The 22,562-nt window shown below is 41.9% G+C and overlaps 1 protein-coding gene across 3 annotated transcripts in view; it reads right to left on the bottom strand.

Moving 5' to 3' along the window:
- SLC35F3 (solute carrier family 35 member F3) overlaps positions 1-22,562 on the bottom strand; it is a 62,679-nt gene that overhangs the window by 27,105 nt on the left and 13,012 nt on the right. For all 3 annotated transcript variants that reach the window (XM_071547986.1, XM_071547987.1, XM_071547988.1), the window contains exon 2: positions 19,718-20,042. In XM_071547986.1, the coding sequence (XP_071404087.1) occupies positions 19,718-20,042 (325 nt within the window). The remainder of the gene's footprint in view (positions 1-19,717; positions 20,043-22,562) is intronic.

The raw sequence follows: 22,562 nt of genomic DNA, 5'->3' as shown, positions 1-22,562 counted from the left end.
TAAGCCTTCTCTGCCCAATCTGCCCAATCTGTGTCAGGCATTCACTGAGAGATGCTTGTGAAGGGATGGGCCTGGACCACACAGGAATTACCAGCCTGGGTCCAGCCAAGCCCTGTCCTGTCTCCGGCAGCTGCTGGCAGTGGATAAACCAGGGGCATGGCACACATGAAGAAATCCACCCTCCAGGAGAAGCTGCCACTTTCTTGTCTTTCTCTTCCAGCTCTCCTGTTTCATCCACCTTGGATGCATTAGCCATGTACCTTCACTCAGCCTGTAACACCAGTGTAGCTCCCGCCAGTTCAGGAGCAGTGAAAATTAATTACAACTTCATTAATTAAAACACTCTGAACAGCTTAGGTGTAAGTGCAGAGCCAAAGTACATCTCTGTTGTCTTTTATGAATCACCGTCATAAGCTCCTGATTACTTGCAAATCTTAGCTTGGACTTTGCCATCCCCTAGAAGTGCACTGTGTGTGCTTGGGCTGACAAATCTGGGACTTTTCTTGTGACAAGAAACCATCCATACTGCATGCTGCTCCACAGGGTGATTAAGGTTCCCTAAGACTACATCCCTGGAGAGAAAACAGTCTCACTACCTTCTGAGTATTAGTGTCTCAAGTAGAATAAGAATCTGGATTATCCAGAGTGAAAGATATACTGTCTAGTGAGAGCACCCGGAAGACATGCAAAAGAGTCTCTGATTTCAAATGGCAGAGACCAACTGCTGACAGTAAACTCGAGGTGACTCAGAAACATGGTTTCTGGATTTGTCTTAGGAATGTGACTGTGACATTTGAAACTGCCAAATGAAAATGACAGCTTTTAACCTGGATTTCCCTTAATTGGAATAGATCCTGCATTTCATACTGGAAATGTTCTGACCATTATTTGCTTCTGTGCTATTACATTTTGATGTGCCTCTCGTAATGGCTTTAATAAAGTGCCTGGAATAGAACGTGTTAAAAGTTTTCTTACATGTAGATGCTCAGATACCATGGGATTGAGTGTAGCACAGATTAACATCCTTTTATGACATTTCTAAAATTAAGAATATTAGGAAGACCCTCGTGTACCTGATTTGAAGTCACAAAAGTAGTTTCTGTTCTTTGACTATTTATGACTAGAGGAGTCAAGCTCCTTCTGATTCCCATCAGTAAAGTGTGCAGCACATCCATTTTTACAGCACTTAGTTTTCGCTAAAATGAAATAGCTTTGTGACACACAGCTGCACTTTATGGTATCTTCCTGGATTTAATAGGTAGAGGGAGTAACAGGGAATGTGGGATTGTGATTTTCTGAGACAGATAGTAAGGGCTGTGCAATGAGCCCACCTCCTGCTTGCTGGTTCTGAAAGCTGAGCTGCAGTGAGGAAAGCCAAGTATTTGCCAGATATGAAATTACCGGGCTCATTTGTCTTCCACCTTCTAATCCTGTGACATGCTTATTCCTTCCTTCATTTTGGAAACTGACCTTATGATCCTTGCTTCCAGCATCACACACTGCTTCCAGAGCAGCTGCACAGACAGCAGTGAAAAATCTGCTCCCTGGTATTACAGGGTAAAAGCACTATGAGGGGAAAAAAGCACGAGGTGTCCTTGCAGCAGGAGTCAGCTTCTGCTGAAACCTTGCAGCTTGCCACCTGGGACAGAAGTGGACTTTATCCAGCCATGATTAATGCCTGCCCTGTGGGTGTGCCTGCTCTCTCTTCTTTTTGAAACCTATGACTTAGAATATAATCGTAAAATGGCTTTTCTGGCCCTCTCCCAGATCTGTGGCTCCAGAGGCCAACATCAGAACGTGTTAAATAATTTGGATTGGATACCCTTTGGTTGCAGTTATGGTTAATGCAATTGCAGCCATGTACAATGGATTGTCTGGGAAATGGGAATGGCTGGGTTTATGACAGAAAGCATGCAAGGAGGCACAGTACTGTTCTGAAAGTGGTTAAAAGAAGAGGAGAGGAGCATAGTTAGCTGGCCTGTTTCAGTGTGCCTGTGAATCCTTACACATGCATAGCAGGGGTTGTTGAAAAATTCGACAGAATTACTGCTGGGGATGTATCACAGCCTACATACTCCATAAGCACTTACCTCAGTTTAAGTTCAGACACGGATTAATTTAAGCAAATAGCTTGTTGGCTTTATCTGGAAAAGCAGGTTTATATCTTTCTAAGACTTTCAGATTTTTTCCGATCTTGGATTTCATAAAACTACTTTTGGTTAAGCCAGCCCAGCCAGGCTGAGCTCAGTGCTACAAGTTTTCTTGGGGACTTTCACAGCCTGCTTCTCACTTAGGGCTTTTTTAATTTTCACTGTCTAATAAAATCTGGACACCTTATGTCATGTAATGTTACTGACATGAAATGTATGAGATTGAGGCATTATGTTGACAGAAAGCAAATCTCAGGCAGAAGTGGAATTGGCCTTTCAAAAAACCTCAGGTTTATCTTCATCTTAAGGAAATTTCTAATTATTTCCCTTCCTGTTCACCTGCCACGTTGTAATACTGGATCACATGCTTTGTTACTTAGGCTAATGGTGAGGTCCATGAAGGGGTGACAAAAGCATCTCCCCAATACCCTCATTCTTCTATTCAGCCTTAGAATCAAAGAATCATTCAATCATTAAGTTTGGAAAAGACACCTAAGATCACCAAGTCCAGCTATCAACCTAGCACCACCACTGTGTTCACCACTAAATCATGTCCTCAAGTGCCATATCCACATATTTTTGGGTACTTATAGGCATGGTGACTCTACCACTTCCCAGAGCAGCCTGTTCCAATGCTTGATAACCCTTTCAATGATGAAATTTTTCCTAATACCCAATCTAAACCTCCTTTGGCACAACCTGAGGCCATTTGACTCGTCCTGTCACTTGCCATTATCTGGGAGAAGAGACTGACACCTCACTACAATCTCCTATCAGGAGTTGTAGAGAACGATAAGGCCTCCCCTCAGTCTCCTTTCCTCCAGGCTAAACAACCCCAGATCCCTCAGCCATTCCTCCTAAGTCTTGCGCTCCAGGCCTTTTCCCAGCTTTGTTGCCCTTCTCTGGACACGGCCGTCCCTTGGCACATATTGTGGGACCACTCCCCTCCTCCACAAGGTGTCAAACAGCAGCTGCAGAAGTCAGCAATCACCAGTTAAATGAAAAATAGCAGATTTCACCAGATATGTGCCTCAACCCTGATGCCAGGCTCTGTGGGGCAGGTGCTGTGTTTGTTTCCCTGCTGGAAAAGCACCTAGCATAAGCTGGTGCAGGCCAGGATCTGCTGGATGCTAATTTCATACAAATACTAAGCAATAATGATAGTTTACATGGGTGTGTGAGCTAGGAAAAGGAGACAGAGGCTTAGATAATTGAGATTTAATATAGCATGCAGTCTAGGAGAGGAAGGGAATTAGAAGTCAATAGAGAACAAAAAGACATGAATGGACAGTTCAGTGAGGAAAATGTGTATGGGTCTGAGTTAAGTCCCAGAGTCTTGAGCCATGAGCCAGTCAGAAAAAGTAAGACAAAGAAGATTAAGGCTAAGTCTCCCTATTGCTCATGGCATCTGAAGAATGTGTAAGATGATGGTGATGAATGCATTAATTAGCTCACTGCATCCCAGTAGCTGAAATAGTTGGTAGGTGGGCTGAGCCATAAACTAAAATAATCCCAGCATGTGAGAGAGACTGAGAAGGCAGCTTCAAGATTGTATGTCAGCTGCCCAAGAAGAAAATATGGAATAGTATCTTGAAAATACACAGTGAAAAAACAACCTATCTAGTAATACTTGCTATTTGACATTAATTTTACTTTATTGCTTTTTCAGTAAAAATATATTTAACCTTTTCATAATCAATAGCACAGGTAATAATAAGGATGAATATACAAAGTTTAGGGTAGATGGTCAACGCATTCTTAAGAGGGAGTTTTCCCTAATTATAATTTGTGAAATAACAAATAAACTATTATTTTACTAACTCCCCATATCCATCTTTATTCATGTTCACTGTCAGAATGGGGTAATTGTGTTTTATTGAGACTTATATTGAAACTTAGAGCATTCCCAGAGTTCTTTGAAAATTGAGGTTTACACACCTTAGAGATGGCTCACCATCACATTTAATATATACATAAATCACCCTAGAAAGTAAACCAACAGAGACAAATGATTTGGCGTTAAGGAGATTGATCAAATTTCTCATCAAGGTAATACAAAAAAATTGGACAAATAACCCACAGACAGCATAAGTAAGCAAGCTGCAAGAAATTACTGGATTACTCCACCTTCACACTGAAATCCCAGGAGGATCATACCAAATTAAAAACATAAATTCATATTCAGGCACCTAATGCACTGACTTTTACAGTGGGCTGAAGATTGTCACCACCCACAGATTTCAAAAGGAATTATGGGTGATCAAATTTGCATCTTAAAATAGACATAGGAAGGTTAAGCACAGTGTCTCTCGCACAGGGCATCAGCCACAGTGGGATTCCAGTCCACGAGAGAGTAAAAAAATCCTTCCTGAAGGGGTGTTTTGCCTTTTGGAAATAGGACCAGCATCTGCCTATGGCTGTGGAGGAAGGAGCATGTACCAAAAGCTACGTGTGTTTTTGAATTTTGAGGTCTATGGAGAATGAAGACATCTGTTGAGGGCATTAGTTTTACACTGAACACCAGTGGGATGGAAAGCAGTGTACATAAAGGTGAGAGTTCATCCCACAGCCCAATCCCTCCACACAGCTGGGGCTGTGCCCAGGTTGAGGGCAGCTGGGGTGGGTGGTGGGGGGGGGAGCTGGTGCCAAGCCAGCAGAGGCACCCTGTTTGCAGCCACCACCAGGGCTGTGGGCAGGGGAGTGCTGGGTGTGCCCTGTCTCCTCCTGAGGACTCAGCTCTGTTTGCAGGCAGGGAGAGTGGGATTTTTGGAGCAGCATCAGACAGTGCTTTGTGGACACATGCTTGAGAATGAGCAGTCCTTCTTCCTGCTGTGAGAAGGCAGGTACCAGCTCCCTCAGAAAAACTGGGGTCTGATTCTGGAGCCTGTGCTTTCCTATCAAGATCCACAGGTTAAGACAGATTTCTCTACACCAGTCAAAGGCATGACCCCATATTTACCCTGGAGCTAGAAAGCACAAAATCTGTGGCTTCATATTCCTTTCTTTTTCAACAGTTTGCAGTTTACAGGAGAACTCCTGATATGCAAGACACTGTACGAAGACTGTCAAAAGTAAAACAGCCTGCTACCCCTCTGGGATGTCACTGTTCTTGCAGACAAAGGGGCTCAGCACATGTGTTAAAATGGTGCATATATACACATGCATACATACCTATGTACAAAAACACACACACACACACATATGAACACCACCATAAGAAGACATTTCCAACGGCTTTCCCTACTGGTTCACCACTCCTTCCAACTGAATCATTACAGTTTCAGCACAGTCTTCAGTAAGAATAGAGAATGCAGCAGCAGAACCTCAAAAATGCTACCCAAAATATCCTGACTGAGTCTCAGCAACAGTCACTCAGACTCACAGTGCCCTGTGACATCCCTGTCTGTCATTCCCCTCCCCTCCTCCCAAGGCAAACCTGGCTCGTTTTACTGTAAATGTGCACTGGGGAATCTGTTAAATTTGGCTCTGTCAATACTGCACCTACACAACCAGAATAAAGAGCTTCGGTGTTTGGACTCAGCCCTTTCTCAAAACTTAATGCTCAGTGATGAAACTGAGAGCGAGGGAGGTTACTCAATAAGCTTAAGCCCTTAAGAGACAGAAAAATGTACTGAACAGTAGCTCATATTGTTACTAATTTTAGTGACATGTCTGAATTTCTTTTCATATTGTTTCCCAGGAAGAGTGACAAGAACAGTAATGTGGTTTCAGCCTTTGAGGTGAAACTATTTGTTCAAAAACCTGGCAGAGGTGATGCCTGTTTTGCTACCCTACTTTCTCCTGGATCCCTAGCAGTGAGAGTGCTGCTCCTCTGGCAGGGCACTGTTACTGCAGGGAAGGGATCTGAAGCACCTCACTACTGCAGGTGAGCAAAGCAGAACTTTGCTCTGAGATGTGCAGGATTCTAGGTGCCTGAGGACACCAGCTTAGTCATCTCCTAGGGCTGCTGGCTAGTTTCCAAATGCTGGAGCACTAGTCAGCTTTGCCATAGCCATGGTGGAGCTACCCCAGAAGCACAGCCTGCTGAAATCTCACTACAGCACCAAAGCGTTATGACCTGAAGATGTGTGGGGCAAACTGGCCACGGAGGAGGCTATTTTGCTGAAGGGATCCCACAGCAGGAATGGCAGTTCCTCTATTCACGCAGAAAAACCAGTGGCATGCACTGGCAGAAAACAGATGCACCTGGCATCTACCTGGAGTTGTTTTCCATCTCACTGTAAATCATCCATGCTTGTTCATTGTGTAGTGCTGGACTAGAAGCAGAAGCTCTAGTCACTCATGTGAGCATGGGAGAAACATGAGATGTGTTGTGAAGACTCTAAGACTACTAGGAATCACTCAGGCCCACTGCGGACATCAGCATGATTTGTACCAAGTCTAATGGAAAAATAATTCATTCATTCTCAAAGAAACATAAGACAACAAAGCTGCACCAACAAATCTTCTCTGGTCTGTGCCATTTGCATCTTTAATTGCCAGAAAAAGGGGGAGCACCAGAACATGGTGGTGGTTATAAACCGAGTCCCCAAGGAGGATGGACTGACCAGGTGAGTATGCACTTAAACCAGGACATGTCTTTCAGCTGTCTACATTTTGTCAAGCATGGAGGGACTGTATTCAAAGGCTTAGATGAGCTGAGTAAGTGCTAAGGAGCTTATCTGCAGGAGCAGGTTAGATCAGTCATGATAAACCTTATTAAGATTGGCTCACATCTCACCTGCTGCTTTCAGTCCCACCATTTCTTTGGCTTGTCTGTGTTTACAAGGATGGATTTGCTCAGGCCTTACCTGAGGTTCCTCAAGCTCCTGAGGTGAGAGAATTGCCTGCTGGAAACCACACATAGATGTTTATCGCTGTTTGCAAGGCAGGGCACAGGTCTCAGCTTTTTTGTTGCTCTGACCCTTTGCTCCACAGGAAGGAGTGCCATTCATCAACACTGAAAATCAATACTGGCACTCCTAAACCTTAGTAATTAGTCAAATTAATTATTAAAAATACAGAAAATAACACTAGCAAGGAATCAGCAGGGTTTACTGGTATCTTTCCTTCAATTTGGTTCATAAATGGTGCTGGGGAGCTGGGAGCCAATTTCAGGTGACTTACACTAGTTCAGATTCTCATCTTTACCCACCCCAGAGCTGTGCCAACATGAGATATTTTTGTTTTGAAAAGAGTGTAAATGAACTGAGAGTTTGGCTCATGGGTGAGGATTGGATAACACGATGACATAAGGGCTTTATAAACACTTATTATTCAAAATCTCTTCTGCAAACGCTAATATGCCTAAGCAATTATCTTGCTTTAGCCGCAGATGGGCAATTTTGATGCAATTATTATGCACCTTCAGTACTACAAAGCTTTCACTGTCATTCCTTTTGAAAATGTCTGAATTAAACAGAATGACAAAGCTAATGAACTACTGCATCTTTTTCCTGTCAGCTGCACAGCATCTAGTAGATCCCATCAGCACGCTTCATGCAGAGGAGCTGTGTGGTCATGGCTGTTAGCCCAAAGGCATGCAAAAGCTGAGCTTTTGCTGAAGCAAATCCATCTGTAGCCTTCAGTAGGCGAGTTACTTCGCGAAGGACAATTTGTCATTGTACACTCAGATCATGACATTAGACTGATACCAAGGCTTTATTTGTCATCTCTCTCTCACATATCCCTGATGAGATGTTTCTATGTGTGCCTAAAATTGTGGTTATTTACTGTTACGCATTAGACATAAGCTTCTTGAGACTCCAGATACCACCAATATAATAGTGGAAAGAAAGTGTCTAAAGCCATACTGACAAAGAGAACAGTTTGTTTTTAGCACAATTGCTATGGAGGAAACACACCCGTCTCCAGTTTCTCAAAACCACTTGTCTCTGCTTTCTTGCAGCAAACATATCTGGGAAGCCAGCTGTTTTTTGTTGGTTTTTTTTTTAATCCTTAAAACAAAACAAAGCTCAAGAAATATAACGCAGCAGACAACAGTTTGCAACTTGCCAGTGAAAAGTAAGGTCCACAATTAACTATACATATAACTGGCTTGATTTTCAAGAGCCATGTCCTCATTATGACTCCTGTTTACCTGAAAGTAACGCCAATTCTCTGCTCACTTTTGAAAAGACACGAATAAGATATCTTTAGCAGTTGGATAAATTTTATTTGTTCATTCATTTTGGTTAAAAACCAAATCTGTTAACACATGACATAACTGTTGCTGGTATGATTAAATCTTCCCTAGGCTGTTCTGAGTGACTTATCTGGACTCCTCTAACTTGGACAGCTGCTGAGCCAAACCAAGCCCTGGTGTATCCTATATAAGAACCTGCAGCGAGCCAGAGGACTCAATACATGAGCAGTACTATGGTAAACACGCTGTCCATTGAAATCATATAGGATTTATTGATTCAGCTTAGCTTGCAGAAGAACTACAAGAACTATTACTCATGTAAATATTACATGTCAGCAGACCTCATGCATTCTGCTTTCAAAAAATGCCACATTTGGCCCACCATCTCTGATTTCTAAGCGTGCACTGACAACTCTTTCAGGCTTTTTCATACTTCTGACAGCTCAGTTGCACACTGATAGGAACTACCTCACTTGTTTCAAACACTTCATTCATTCTGCTTGATGCCACATAGTTCTCTCCTCATCTCCAATCCACACATGGTTTAGCCGACCTTTATAATATCCCTCTATGTCACCCTGACGCCCAATCCTGTCAGATCTCGGAAGCTCAGCAGGGTCAGCCCCAGTTAGTACTTGGATGGGAGACCTCCTGGGTATACCGGGGGCTGTGGCTGTGTAGGTTCTAGTCCTGAGGACTTCCCTGTCACTGTCCAAGCTCGCTCGGCCGTGGCAGATGGATCTCAGGACTTAAATGGTGGGGCCAGTTCTGTGCACACTGTGCCTCACCTAAAAAATCCACTGCGCAGGCTGGAAGGGCACACCCACGTGGGGAGAGCCCTGCCCAAATCTTTTTGTTCACGAAGGCTGGCCATACATACATAATATCCCCCTACAGTTAGCCCTCTGTATGATTGAGAGTACAACTCTACTAAAAAATCTATGCGGAACTTGGTAAGGCAGAAGGTTATGGCACTAGAGGAAGTATCTGGAAATACAGAAGAGCACGTATTTTTTAAGCTGTCTGACAAATCTATGAAATCAATAGAGCTCTTTGTTAAATGCTGTAAGGCTTACAGAGGGTTGGCCTTAATTGTTAAAAATTTAATAAGGACACATCTGCATGTATGTTAATGGAAGCAGCTGATCATGTGGCTGTATGTCACTGTATTGTCTTCTGGCAAAGTATTTTTCAACATTAAGTTTTTCTACTTCAGTTCTCCAGAATCAAAGGAAACTTTTTAAAAACTGATGTGGAGGAGTGAATTTCAGTCTGCTCAAAGCCTGAGTTCCCCTCTGCAAGACAAAATATATTTAAATAGTTACTCATTTGCTATTTTTAATATTCGCTGAGCCAGATCCTTCTTCAATAGAAAATAGGAAGAAATTATTTACCGTGAAAAGTAGTGAAGTTTCCTAGATAAGCTGTGAATGTTCCATCCCTAGAAGTGTTCAAGGCCAGCCTGGATGGGGCTTTGAGCAACCTGGTCTAGTAGAAGGTGTCCTGGCCTGTGGTAAGGAGGCTGGAACTAGATGATCTTTAAGATCCCTGCCATTCTGTGATAAAATCAGCATGCTGTCATGGGGCTCAGTGGAGCTTTTCCAGATAGGCTCAAGCGCTGCCTGGATCCATCACATTTGATACAGAGAACTTCATGAACTACTGAAAATGACAGGTGAAAATTTGTTCAGTTATTAAAATAGGTTACACCCTCATAATAGTGGCTTGATACCATTTCTTTTTAAATTTCAAGGCTAATAAAAAATAAATCAACATGTCCTTACCTGAGGACAGAAAAATATTTCAGGTGGCTCTGGCAAAATGGGCCAAAGAGAAGCAGAACAGATATCATTAAAGGCAATACATTCTGGTACACGTAATTTTGGAGTATTCTTGAGACAGCATATAAAAGATGTAATAAAACATATATAAATTTAATAATAGTTATGCCTTATTCAGTGTCTGCAGATCACTAATCATTTACAAAATAAAAAAGCAGATATGATGTGGCTCTGCACTAAGCAAGTTGGACTGGAGTTCCCTCCCCAGATCCTCTGCAGCTGGAATTACTTCATGATTCTACGGCCTCATATTCAGGGTATAATGGTGAGATAGTCCAACAAGACCACCATTTGTTAGCTAGTGAAAATATCAAAGAGCATTACAGAGCTGTAGCTTCATTTTTATTCCAGGTAATAATAAAGGCTGATAAAAATAGAGGTGAAATTCTTGCTATTTTCTTGTGAGCTACTTAATGAGAGAGTTTTTCATAGCAGAATTATCTTTTTGTACTTGGAAATCTATAGGTACTTCACCTGGAAGCATAATAAGTCAGACTAGTGAAGAAAGCTGTAGTTTCAGTGCAGAAAAAGCAAGATACAATTTTCAGGTGGCCTGGCTGACCTCTACAACAGATACAGTGAAGAGCATTAAGTTAAAAACCCCCAGTATTTTGGTGAAGCTAAACACTTTTTCTTGCAAGGGCAAATGCCAGATGACATAGAGGAACAGAGTCCTCCTCCAGCAAATGGACCTGGATTCACACCATCCAAGGTGCCTCATCTCAGCCATGTATTACATGAAAGTTAAGACCACTCTGTCAGTGAAGGGGCATTCATGATGACTTGAGCTCCCTGGGGTTTAATATTTGTGACTGCTGAAAGAGATGGGGGATGCCATCCTTCATATAGGTCTTCCAGAGGTCCACTCTCCTGGTGGGAATCTCAATGTTTCACCAAGGCAGTAGAAGGTTTTCAAAGTCACAAAGGAAATATTGCAGCAGTCTCTAAGCACTTGTGAAATGAGCAGCTTCAGTAAACAGGTCCCCAGCCCCAAAGAGAAGGAACATAGTTTATAAATTAAAAAGTCTCAGGCAACTAACACCAGCTCTAGGTGGGGAAGTGCTCAGTTGGAGATACAAGGAATAGGGAACAGATGAGGCAGCCACAGTAGACTTAATGTAGGCTTGCTTATACAAGGTATGCAGATGATACAGCCACGACCATAAGGCCATAAAGTAAATGAGGCTCTTTCATTTAAACTTGCTGAGTTTAGTCCTGACTCCAGGGACTGACAAACTAACTAACAGGATGATTGTTTCTTTTCCACAGCTATGCTGAATAGAAGCAGTCTTCTCTAATTGCCACCCAAAGCAGGCAAACAAGGTAACAAAACAAGATTTTGCTTGCCTTCCCCATTTTGGATAAGATCCTTGGGCAAAAAGCTACTACTTGGAAAAGTGTTTTAGAATTGGAAAACACAGAAATGGTTGTACATGAGTGTGTGAATACATGTATGAACCTGTCTGCTCATCAGCTCACACCTTTAACATTTTTATCTTCCAACCCCGCCACCCATGAATGTTCACAGACAAAATTATGTAGCTGCTTGACATGGTTTTTCAATTGATGATACCTGCTCATATACCTATGTTGCTGCCAACCTTCAGCTTGCCTATGTCTCCCTTTTTACAGTTATAGATTTGTCTAACAAGCAAAGGTGGCCAGCTCCTGCAGACCTGGACTGAATGGGATCCTCAGCCAGGTACACATGCATTTATATGAAGCTGCCTTTTCATCAAACACAAACAATTCTGGGAAATCTGGACACAGTCCATAACCACTAGGCAGCTGGACAAAAAGGTTTTTTCCACTTCTGTAGTACTGCCAGCCTCCAACACTTCTCATGGTATCATCTGTCTTTATTGAGAGCTGTTAATTATAGCTACAAAGTCTGTTGCCATACATGCACTTTCCTTTTTTAAAGCAGCTTTAAAGGTAGATGCCTTCAAGATATTTTGACACAGATTTTGGCTGGAAAAAAACTGCAGAATTCCTTATCACTCCTTCTTGGATTTTGTTGTTTTTGTTGCTGCTGTAAAGGCCATGGAGAATCTGTCCAGGACAGTCCTCATTCAGTGAGTTTGTACACTGGTAAGGTGATCAAGGTAAAATACATTCTGCAAAAACATCATCTGTGAGATGTTGTGATGTTTGGAAAAACAGCATATCCTCAGCTTTCACCTTCTTTCTCTATGCAGTAAACACAATCACACTCTCTTTTCCCAGCATGTTTTTTCCTTTGCCAGTCATAAAATGCAGCTACTTTTGTGTTTGTGTGTGTAGGTCATGCCTGGAGGCGGGAAAAGGAGGAGGCAACCCGAGGTCCCTTCAGTCTGGCTTTCTTTTATTCCATGGTCTCAGTCACTACAGACAGGTCACATCAACATGGCTAGGATCAGTCAGCATAGGTGGATTTGCTCTTGAGGACTCCTGAGAAAAGCCCTAGCAGTGTGAAAGCTTGGCAGCTTGCTCTACTAACCAGAGGCAGTGTTAATGAAATGCAGTTTAACTACAGACCAGAGATAGTTCAGTGCTGCAAGACACCACATTTTTTTCCAAGCAAAAGCCACTATATAAATACATTGTTTCATAGTACATGCCCTGTTGCAGGTAACAAGAACAATGACTTCTCTTTCTAGTCCTTGCCTCAAGCACTGTTATCTCATAGAAGGCGAATAATGTAATTATTCTAGAGCATCTGTTCAAGCCACAGCAGAGAAGAGAAAAGTAATGGAACAGCAGGACAAAAATTACAGGACACCACTTAATTCAATCATCCTTGGAATGATTTTGCAAACCAGTCTCAAGATAAAATAACATGGGTTTCTCCTGATCACGCAATACCCAATCTTTATTCTCAATTAGCATTTCACAAAGGTCCAAAAGCCCAGGGGAGGTGATTCTCAACAGATGAAGGATCTTCAGATTAAGGGAGAGCTTTTCACAGGACATGAATACTAAGATCTTTTCAGAACATCATGGTCTGAAAAATAAATGCAAAGTCCAAGTATAAACCATGATGCTAAATTAGACAGGACTGGTTTCCTAAAGAAGGAGCCATGACCATTTTCTCATAAAAGCTAAGACACAAGCTCTCAGAGACAGTGTTAGCTACCTGAATAGAAGGAATTAGGAAATGAGTCAAACAGAATTTTAAAGGAAATCTCTTAAAGGTATTTCCAGGAGATGTAAAGGCTGGGGTAGATTTAGAAAGCAATGTAAACATATAAATGCCACCTTATGTTTCTGAGCCCACCATACAGGATTACCATTGTGAGAGCAGCCACCAAAGAAGTTTGGACTTAAGCATTAATTTTGTGGCTTTTGGCCAGACACTCACATCACAAGTCCCATGTAGGTACCAAGCTCCTATACCATGTATTTGAGGGAGAGATAAGCTACCACTTCTACCATGGTCCAGGAGCAGCTTTTTAAGCTTTTCAATGGAAGACACCAAGAGGAGGAGCATTTCAATTACAGTTACGTGCCTGAATTGGGGATGGTGAAGGGCACTCAGTAACAGTGCGTTTGACCAGTAGCCTCTCTTTCTCCTCACCCCCTTCCTGCTACCTACCTCACATGCCTCACATTTGTGTTTCTGCTGTAGATGTTTGCTCTCTCTGTGCATTCTGGGGGCAAACCAGGCATTCAACTCCAAGCCAGCAGTGCTGGAATATGCAGTGGGACACTGAAAAGCTAGCTGTGGCACATTTCCTCCCTAATCTAACCCCTGGTACTGTCTTCAGTGTATAGAGGAAACTGATGTGGACAGGAAGCTACTCTAGAAAAACCTCTGGAGCTGTTATTTTTTCAAGAACAGGCAGCCTGCATAGCATATTTTTGACAGCTGGCTGAGAAATTTTAGTTTCAGGAGACTCTAAGAGCAAGAAACCATGACATTAATCACCTAAGAAAACAAGTCTCCCCAAAGAAGCAGCTGAAATGACAACTTATGCTATTGTGGCAACAGTGCAGCATGGTTGTATTATGTCAAGGCAGCAGTGAGAAGCCATCTCCAGAACTTCTGTGGGGCAACAACACACCTATCCCACATCCCATGGGGAGCCACTTTCCTTTTTGAAAGAAATAGCAGCTACAACAGGTTTCTTCAGGAAGAGGTAACTACTTCACTTGAGAAACAGAACTTCATGACAGTGTCACCCTGAGCTCTGTGGCTTGGGCTTTAAGCCCAAATGAATGCCCCATGACTGAGCTTGGTGCTGTACATACAGGTTGGGCATTGGACAGGTGCCCACTAGCACTGCTACTACCACAAGCACCACCACACTGTTGCAGCAGAAGGCTTCATTACTACTGCTACTTGCTAATTGTACAAATGTACTTTGGCTTCAGCTAGAGCCATCCAAGAAAAGTACAGGTTCACTGAAAACAGTCTGAGATACGCTGGTCCATCAATAACACAACACCACCAGCAGCTTGGACAACTGTGGGAGGGATAGAGATGACTATGAGTATCACAAACTTTTTGCACAATATCCACATCTTTCCATTAGTTGCTTCAATACCAAGCACAAAGGTAAGACTTGACAGATTGCTGCAGAGATCAAATGGATTTAATCTGGAGTTACTCCTATCTGTCTAACTTGGATAAGAATCAGACATTCTATCTTTTCATTTCAAAAGTTCATTGTGTTCTTTGGCTGTTTTTTTTTAATTATTATTTTTATCTTTCCCAAGAAGCTAATGTGAACTTGAATTGTAAAGTGATCTTATTTTGAGGAACACAAAGTAAACAGGTATTATTTTAAGGATAATGTAGTGAATTAGACAATTAGAGTTTATAAACTGAAGTTGTTTGAAAGAAAACATGCTTCATTGGGTGACATTTGCTAAAAACACTTGTATTCATCAAGTCTTGATACCTCTGTAGCTTATTTATGGCTCTCTTGATGCTGTTTGCTCTGGTGGTGAAGCTCCCACCTAAGTAGTAATATAAATCAGTAGGATGCCAGAAGTTAACCACACTGCAACATTTTAATGCTGCTGGGTAAGAGAGACCCACGAACACAAACCACTGAAAATCAACAGCAAAAAAGCCTCCAGTCCTGCCAAATCAGGCTCTGACCTTCTTTCTCCTTAGAGTTTCATCATGGCCAGGGAACTGGTTACCAGTGCTGTGTGGAGGGGCCCTCTGCCTGCTGCAGAAGAGGAGGGCAGTCCCATGGTGCCATGAGTTGCACTTTCAAATGAGTCAGGACCAAACTAAAGGACTGAGCTCCCTGAATTACTGGGGCTGCTGGGCTAGTGTCTCATCTCCTCCATGTTGGCAGAAATACAGGTGAAACATTTAGAAACTGGCCCACATTCTCCTGGACCTGAGGTGAAGCTATGGCACTGAAACTTTGCGGCCACTGAAAAGCCAAATCTTGACTCTGAGCCCATATGCATACAAATCAAAATGACTCTTGTGACGTCAATATGCTGGTAAACTAATTACTATATTAGTCCTCTATCATTGTTGCACCAGTATTTTGGTTCCATTTCAAAGGCATAACAATACTTCAGTGTTACTTGCAACTTTTTTATTTTCAAAGAAAAATCCTCAAATTCTTAAAGATTAGTAGCAGCTAATTTAGAGGCAGTACTGGGACAAATCTCTGATTCAGTGAAAAAGAAGATACTAAAATACGTTCAAACGTGGTTGCAGATTAGTGCAGGTATGTTTGATGATTGTTTCATTCACCCAACACGTCAAGGGCGTTCAGGGTTTTGGTAGAGACTTAATTCCAGCTTGTGGTGTTTTCTTTAGTCCTCTAATGCTTTATGAAATAAAAGCAAGATCTACATAATAAAACAAATAAATAAATAATTATGCAAACCATTTAAAGTCCTGTCCTTTCCTTCTCAAAAAATCATTAGATAAGACCGTACCACCAAAATAAACAGCTTTCTGAGGTATTCTTCTTTTAAAATGTGAACACACTCCTTTGTTATTCCCCCAGCTGGCATCCACAGGGTGAATCTTTATAATTATAAAGGTGTGTTTTGTCCTGCCTAGAGATACACAAAGCTAAGCAATATCTTCCAGAGATTTTAATTTAATCTTTCATGTAGCCAGGGAATTTTAAGCCCTAGTGCTTTTAATTTATGTTACCTCATAAATTAATAATGTAGGTATGATGGAGGATAGCTCATCAGATTAAATGTGTCATTTTATAAAGCTGTTTGGAAGCAAAAAGTACGAAGTACTCTTAAATGATCCATTATGTGCATAAATCATTACATGCGTTATTTCTGGACTGGACAATGGTTGAAATGAGTAATAATTTAGTTACAGTAATTTTATTTCAAGCTAGTGAGCACTTGTACAAGAAGGAGGAGAGCAATGCTGACCCTGGCATGCTCCTCTGTGGCTTCCCAGAGCGTTTTTACCACTCCTATGTCAGCAGCCCTGTGCCACAGTGCATGACATCCTTGGTAGCAACCATGGGAAAAGTTCTCCTTGAGCAGGCTACATTTGGGCACAATCCTGGCATTTGATGGATTGCACAGTGAGCTTAGAACACTTTGGATGTGAATGCATGAGTTCTGGTTTGCTTTGAAGAGCGACTCCCCATTGCTGTGGACACAACAGTCTACTTCAGCTTAAGCAGAAAGCTTCTTACCATGCAATATGGGTCAATCATAAATCCTTAATACGTCACTTGTGGTCCAATACTCAAATTTTACAAAGAAACTGAATAAACCTGCTCTTTCATTCATTGTAACACTATAAATTTTGGATCCAAAATTTACTACTATTACACATAAGGAAAAAAATCTGAGTAGCTTGAAACTGGTTTATGTCCATGACAGGTATATTGTTCCATGAGACTGTGAAACATAAAAATTCATGTATTTACAGCATAGCACACATACTGGTACAATACAATAGGAATTTTAAACCCATAATAAACCATATAACCTGTGTGGGACACAGATTACATAACATCTATGCACTGTTTCTATGACTTTACGAATCCCCTTTGGTACATTTTCTCTAGTGGCTGCTATTCTTTACATGCTCTGTATCTGAACAGGGAGGTACCCCAAAGCATGCCTGCAAGCTCTGGTGTCCTGAGGAAGGGGCAGTGTGAAAGCACTGCCTGTGCCACGTGGAGGGGAGGCTGAGCTGCCCAACCCCGCTGAAGAGGAGATGGCCACGCAAGTATCATTGGGGAGCTTTGCTACCAAAAAACATCAGATGCCTATGGATTTTAGCAACCTGTGTAGGCAAGATATGAGAATCCCTTCCTTTACTACTTCACTCCTAAGGTGACATAGATATTGTATTTCCACCTTCTCCCACTGCCCTCCTTTCATTTATCTCATTGTAAATTCCTGCCAGAGAGCTCAGATAATACATAAAATATAATGGACGCAAAGGATAAAAAAAACACAAACTGATTATGCCAGTTTCTTTATAGTTCTAGGTCAGAATTATCTTCTCTTAACTATCCAGAAGTCCACAAAATGTCGACCTAACATGTCCTACTATGCCTGGAGTGCAAGCTTTCCTAAAGATGGTGACACCTCATATAGAGCTGCAAAGTCTCTGTGTATGTCTTTCTCTATATATTTGCACACACATATAATATGCAAAAAAGGAGGAATAATTAAGAGGAGAGGTTGGAACGCAATGTTTCAGTTTTCTGACGTATATGCACATGACAGCTGTAATGGAGCAAGAAGATTCACTTAGTTTAGCACCACTGGAAGGTCTCAGTGTAGACAGTGGACACACCGAGGCAGACACTATGTAAACACGTGGTAAGGTGCAGTCCTCCCTCTTCCCTAAAGGACTGTCTCATCCAAAAGAACAGAGAGTACAAGGAAATCAGAGGTCTGCAGAGACTCGCTACAAACCACAGAACAAATTGGCAGCAGAGCTAGGAACCAAAGCTATATCTCCAAATGCACCTAGAAAAAACTCTGTAAGTTAACCCTATTCAATCTGCTGGTCAGACACACAAATGCACAATCTTTACTGAGCCCGGGCGAGCTTCCTGATAATGATGTTCCCCTGCATCCCAAATAGGCTGCAAGCCTTGCACCTGCTCTTCAACTCAGCCATCATTTAATTAAATGGAAGACATAAAACTACCAAGCGTATCAATTTACTGCAGGAACAAAGAGTATAATGCTCTGGTTTTAACCCCAGGGATCTGGCAAACCACAACTGCTCACCCCAGAATTCAGCAGTATTTAAAACATTATCTGAGAGCCGCCGGGAAGAAAAATACTTAAAAACAAAGAAACAAAAAGGTTGCTGCTTTTGGGCTAGTATTTGTTACTGGTTTTAGATTAAACTGTAGCTTTCTGTAACCTTCATAGTCCTCTCGTCTCTGAAGAAACCACCTTTAATGTGGTGTAAACAACAAATACAAATACAACAAAAACAAAGACTGAAGTGCAGGAAACATGGCATCCTTTAAAAATGCCTTTAAAGCTTCCGGATACAGCTGTAGACTCTGCAGTGGATAATGCAGTGGATAGTGCAGTGGATAATCCTTTACCTGCACCCCCAAAGTATTTGGAAGATGAAGAAACTGTAAAAATGGCTGAACAGCAAAATTTCAGCATTTATAGTCTTAACCCAAGTCATCTGAGGCAGAGCATTTCCTGAGTGCCCTGGTTTCATAGATTTTTCCTGTAGTAAGTTTCCACCTTGCTGCTGTGCAGCTGGGAGCTGAGAAATGTGCACTTCTTACTGTTTACTTTTCTGAGCTACTTCATTAAAAGGCTATGAGCCCCACTGTGTAACAGAAGGGGAAAACGCTGTTCACATCCTTCCACATATCGGGGAAGCTCTCTGACACAGGACATCTTGATGGCTGAGTCATTCCATCTGTCCCAGATATCTCTCAGGCCAAAACCAGCTAAGCTGACCTGAGCTGAGCTGAGGGAGCGCTCACCAAAAGGCAGTCCTTCATGCAGCCAAGAGCATCCTCAGCCCCTCACAGAGGATGGGCACTCAGGGCTTTCCATGAGTGCCTCAGGCTTTGCGGGTTTGGCTTGCTGTAAAGACAAGGTATGCTGAAGACAAAGTGCTGCGTTTGGTTATGACTGCGCTTCCTCCCGGAAATAAACACAACAGCTCGAGTTTAACTGGGATCAGAGCATGGCCTTTGATGTCAGGGGCACAGTGCCAGGAAAATACTGCAGCACTTTCTACTTGGCTATTCAAGGCCCTGCCGTAGTCCTGAGTTTGGAAAAGAAAAGCTTACTTAGCTAATTCAGAGACTGCCACAGAAGTCCCTAACAGATATTAATAAAAAAAAAATGTTTGCAGGAGTTTAGAACAAAAACTTCTTGATAAATAATTGCAGAAAATGTGGATTTTCATTATTTGATTTGTATGTGTTGGAAATAAATGTAGATTGCTTACTGCTGGAGTGAAATCATATTAGGAATAACATGGCACCTAGCATAGGACAGACAATCAACTCAGACCATCCTTTAAAAAACCTGGAGAGGAAAGCAAACCTAAGTTTGATTTAAGTGACTGATTTGAACAAAATGCCTGCTAAATGTAGAGCAGCATGCAAGAACCACAGGATTAAAAACAAAAGCTCCCATACCTGTATCTTTGCTTTGGAGACTGCTTTTCAGCTGACTTAAAAACATGTCCAAGATAATACAAAGGAAAGAATAAAAAGTTCCAGTTTGTTGCAAACCATGTTAGAGTGAAGGGTGCATCGAATTTCTTAAAGGTCAATTTTGCTAGCTGAGTTGAACCTGACCAAGAGGAGCAGACACCCAGGACCACGGCCACACCCCAGAAAATCTTCTTGAGTTGCGTCACAGAGCATTTCCAGCAACAGCGGTTCACCCTTCCACCGCCTTCCGCCCCAGCTTGCATCTGTGCTTCAGCTGGGGCTGGAGACTCCCGGGAGCGCTCATCCCCTGCGGAGAAAAAAACACATGGCTTACCAAGGAAATCCATCCTGCATTTTAGTTTTCAAATCTTAGGCCCTTCTGAAGTCACGTGGAGCTTTATGAGCAAAAGAACCCACCAGATCCTGCCACAAAACGTCCTTTGTTTTAAGATCATTGCAAAGCCTCTGGTTCAACTGAGGCATAATTAGAATGCAAATACCAATTATCACCTCTAGATTTAGAAGCCACTGGTTAAAATGGAAATGAAAATTACATGTTGCTTTGATGTACACAGAAAGGCTTAACACACCACTTAAACTCATGCTGTTAGGATGTGTCAATGAATGAAAACTATGGTATTGAGTATAATAAAGCAGCAAAGGGGCTAACAACAACATTTGAAATTGTTATTGTCTTGGAAAACGTGGAAATGGGCAGTTTATGGAATGTGGTGTTTCTTAAAAAGAGAGGGGGGACAATGTATTTAATCTTGAAGTTAAGCACGATCACTGCAACATAAGTAGCAGGATTAATACTGAATCAGATCACCAGACATTTCAGTGATCCCTCGAAAAACAGGTCTAAGGCTGTAGACAGAGGGCAAAAATTAGACCAACCCACAGGCTGCTTTGAAGTCTATCTCTGACCAAGCAACCCTAACTTTTTTTAGTTCAAGTCCTGCACCAAATGAGACTGGACTGGAGCTTTGCCCTGTTATAACAGCCTATCATACTGCTGGAAATTTCTCTTCTAAAAATCATTGCCCCTTACATCTTTAAATATGAATTGTTATAGCCCTGCTATAACAGGGCTATATCTGCTATCAGAAGATAATATATCCAGCTTGTGAATGAATGACCAAAGTGAGGTTAGGTGGTTCAGTTCTCACAGAGATCAAAAGGTGCTGACAGACCTCAGCAGCAGGCCGATGCCCTTAGGACTTTCTACCTGCCTTTCTTAAATTCATTCCATTCAACATCTGCTACAGTGGTCAGTCACACACATAGGACACTCAGCAGTGATTTCTTTTAAAGGCTGACTTCAGTTTAGTTGGTCCGTTCACTTGAAGGAAGATGTGATAGTGACTCATGTTGAAATCCACGAATCTGCAACTTCAAAAGTGTCCAGAAGTCACTGCATGCATTGAAAGATGAAAACATGTAAAGTACAGCCAGCACAATGAGAGACTGTATTATTGTCAAACATTTATATATATTCAAGGCAGACAAAGAGAGATCCACACTCAAAAAGACCCCTCTCTATCTTGGTAAGAATTAGTATTTGGAATGGAAAATCTCTTAAAACCTCTTATTTCAGGTTAACCTAAGTTTGTGTTTACATGAGCTAATATATTATGAAAGAAAAGGTTTCTTTCTATGGAAAGAACTATTTCTTTACAGATAAGAAATCTGAGCTAAGACTACCATTAGTTTGCCTAGTGAAGCAGTATTTTATAACAGGAAAACTGTGGCCTCTGTTTGACAGCTTGATATCTGAAAAAGAGTGTACAGCAGCCAAAGCATAAACATCTAGCCTTTGTCAGTGGCTTTGAGAGAGATGGGGATGCTGCTCATGTTTCCACCTATTTCAGTTTTCAATAGGAGATTGTGTGGGCAGCCTCCCACATAACGGAAGATGCACCAGCAGGCCAATGCAGTGTGCAGAGCTCACGTGACCTTGTATTAAACACATAACAGAAAGGTTACAAGCTACCTGCCAAATACTAAAAGAAGCTGAACTGAAAAAATACTGCCTGTGAACTCTTAGCTCATTCAAAATAATCCTGATGCATTTTCTTAGTAATACATTTCTTGTAAGTAATGCTTCTTGCCTCACTTGCTGCACAGATCAGTGAGGTTCAGTTTACTGAACAATGGTACACTCATTTCTTTTAACCTCATCCTTTAATGGGCAGCTGTCTGCACTCTTTCTGCTGTCCACCACTCAAGTCCTGCAATGATTACCCAATTTTTCCTTTCCTCTCAAGATTTTCTGCTGGGCATTGTCACTGCAACACCAGACATTTCACACACTAACAAACTCCAGCATCCTTCCCACTGACCACAGGGATTTCTGGGTACAGGGATTTCTGGGCAGCCAGGGTGCCAAACAAGAGTTAGGAGGAGTTTGTGCCTCTGTATCAATGCAACTGCCTTTAAGAGTGTACATTTCTGAAACTACTTGGAGAGGTAGGCAAAACTGTTTCTCCTTCGAGGAGACAGCCAGCAGGGTATCTGCCATCCCCATCGTTCTGCATTTATTCCCCTGGGAAACAGGAAACCAGGATTTAAACCACTCCTGCTGAAGACATTTAACATTAGGGAATATGCCTTAAGCCCCTAGGGTATATGAGATTTCCACATGAATAGGTGCTCTGAATCACAACATTGAAGTCATGTTACTTCTTCTAAAATAAGAATCAATCATGATCACTGAGACAGGAAGGTACCACGTCTGGCCCTCTGACCCAACAGTCTTGGAAGTCCCCGAGAAGGGGGAAAATCACAGCTATACCATCTGATGCACCAGACACTCATCATTCAATAA

Source organism: Pithys albifrons, chromosome 2 (genome assembly GCF_047495875.1).
Source record: "Pithys albifrons albifrons isolate INPA30051 chromosome 2, PitAlb_v1, whole genome shotgun sequence".
NCBI classification, from domain to species: domain Eukaryota; kingdom Metazoa; phylum Chordata; class Aves; order Passeriformes; family Thamnophilidae; genus Pithys; species Pithys albifrons.
This window is presented reverse-complemented; position numbering and strand designations above follow the sequence as displayed.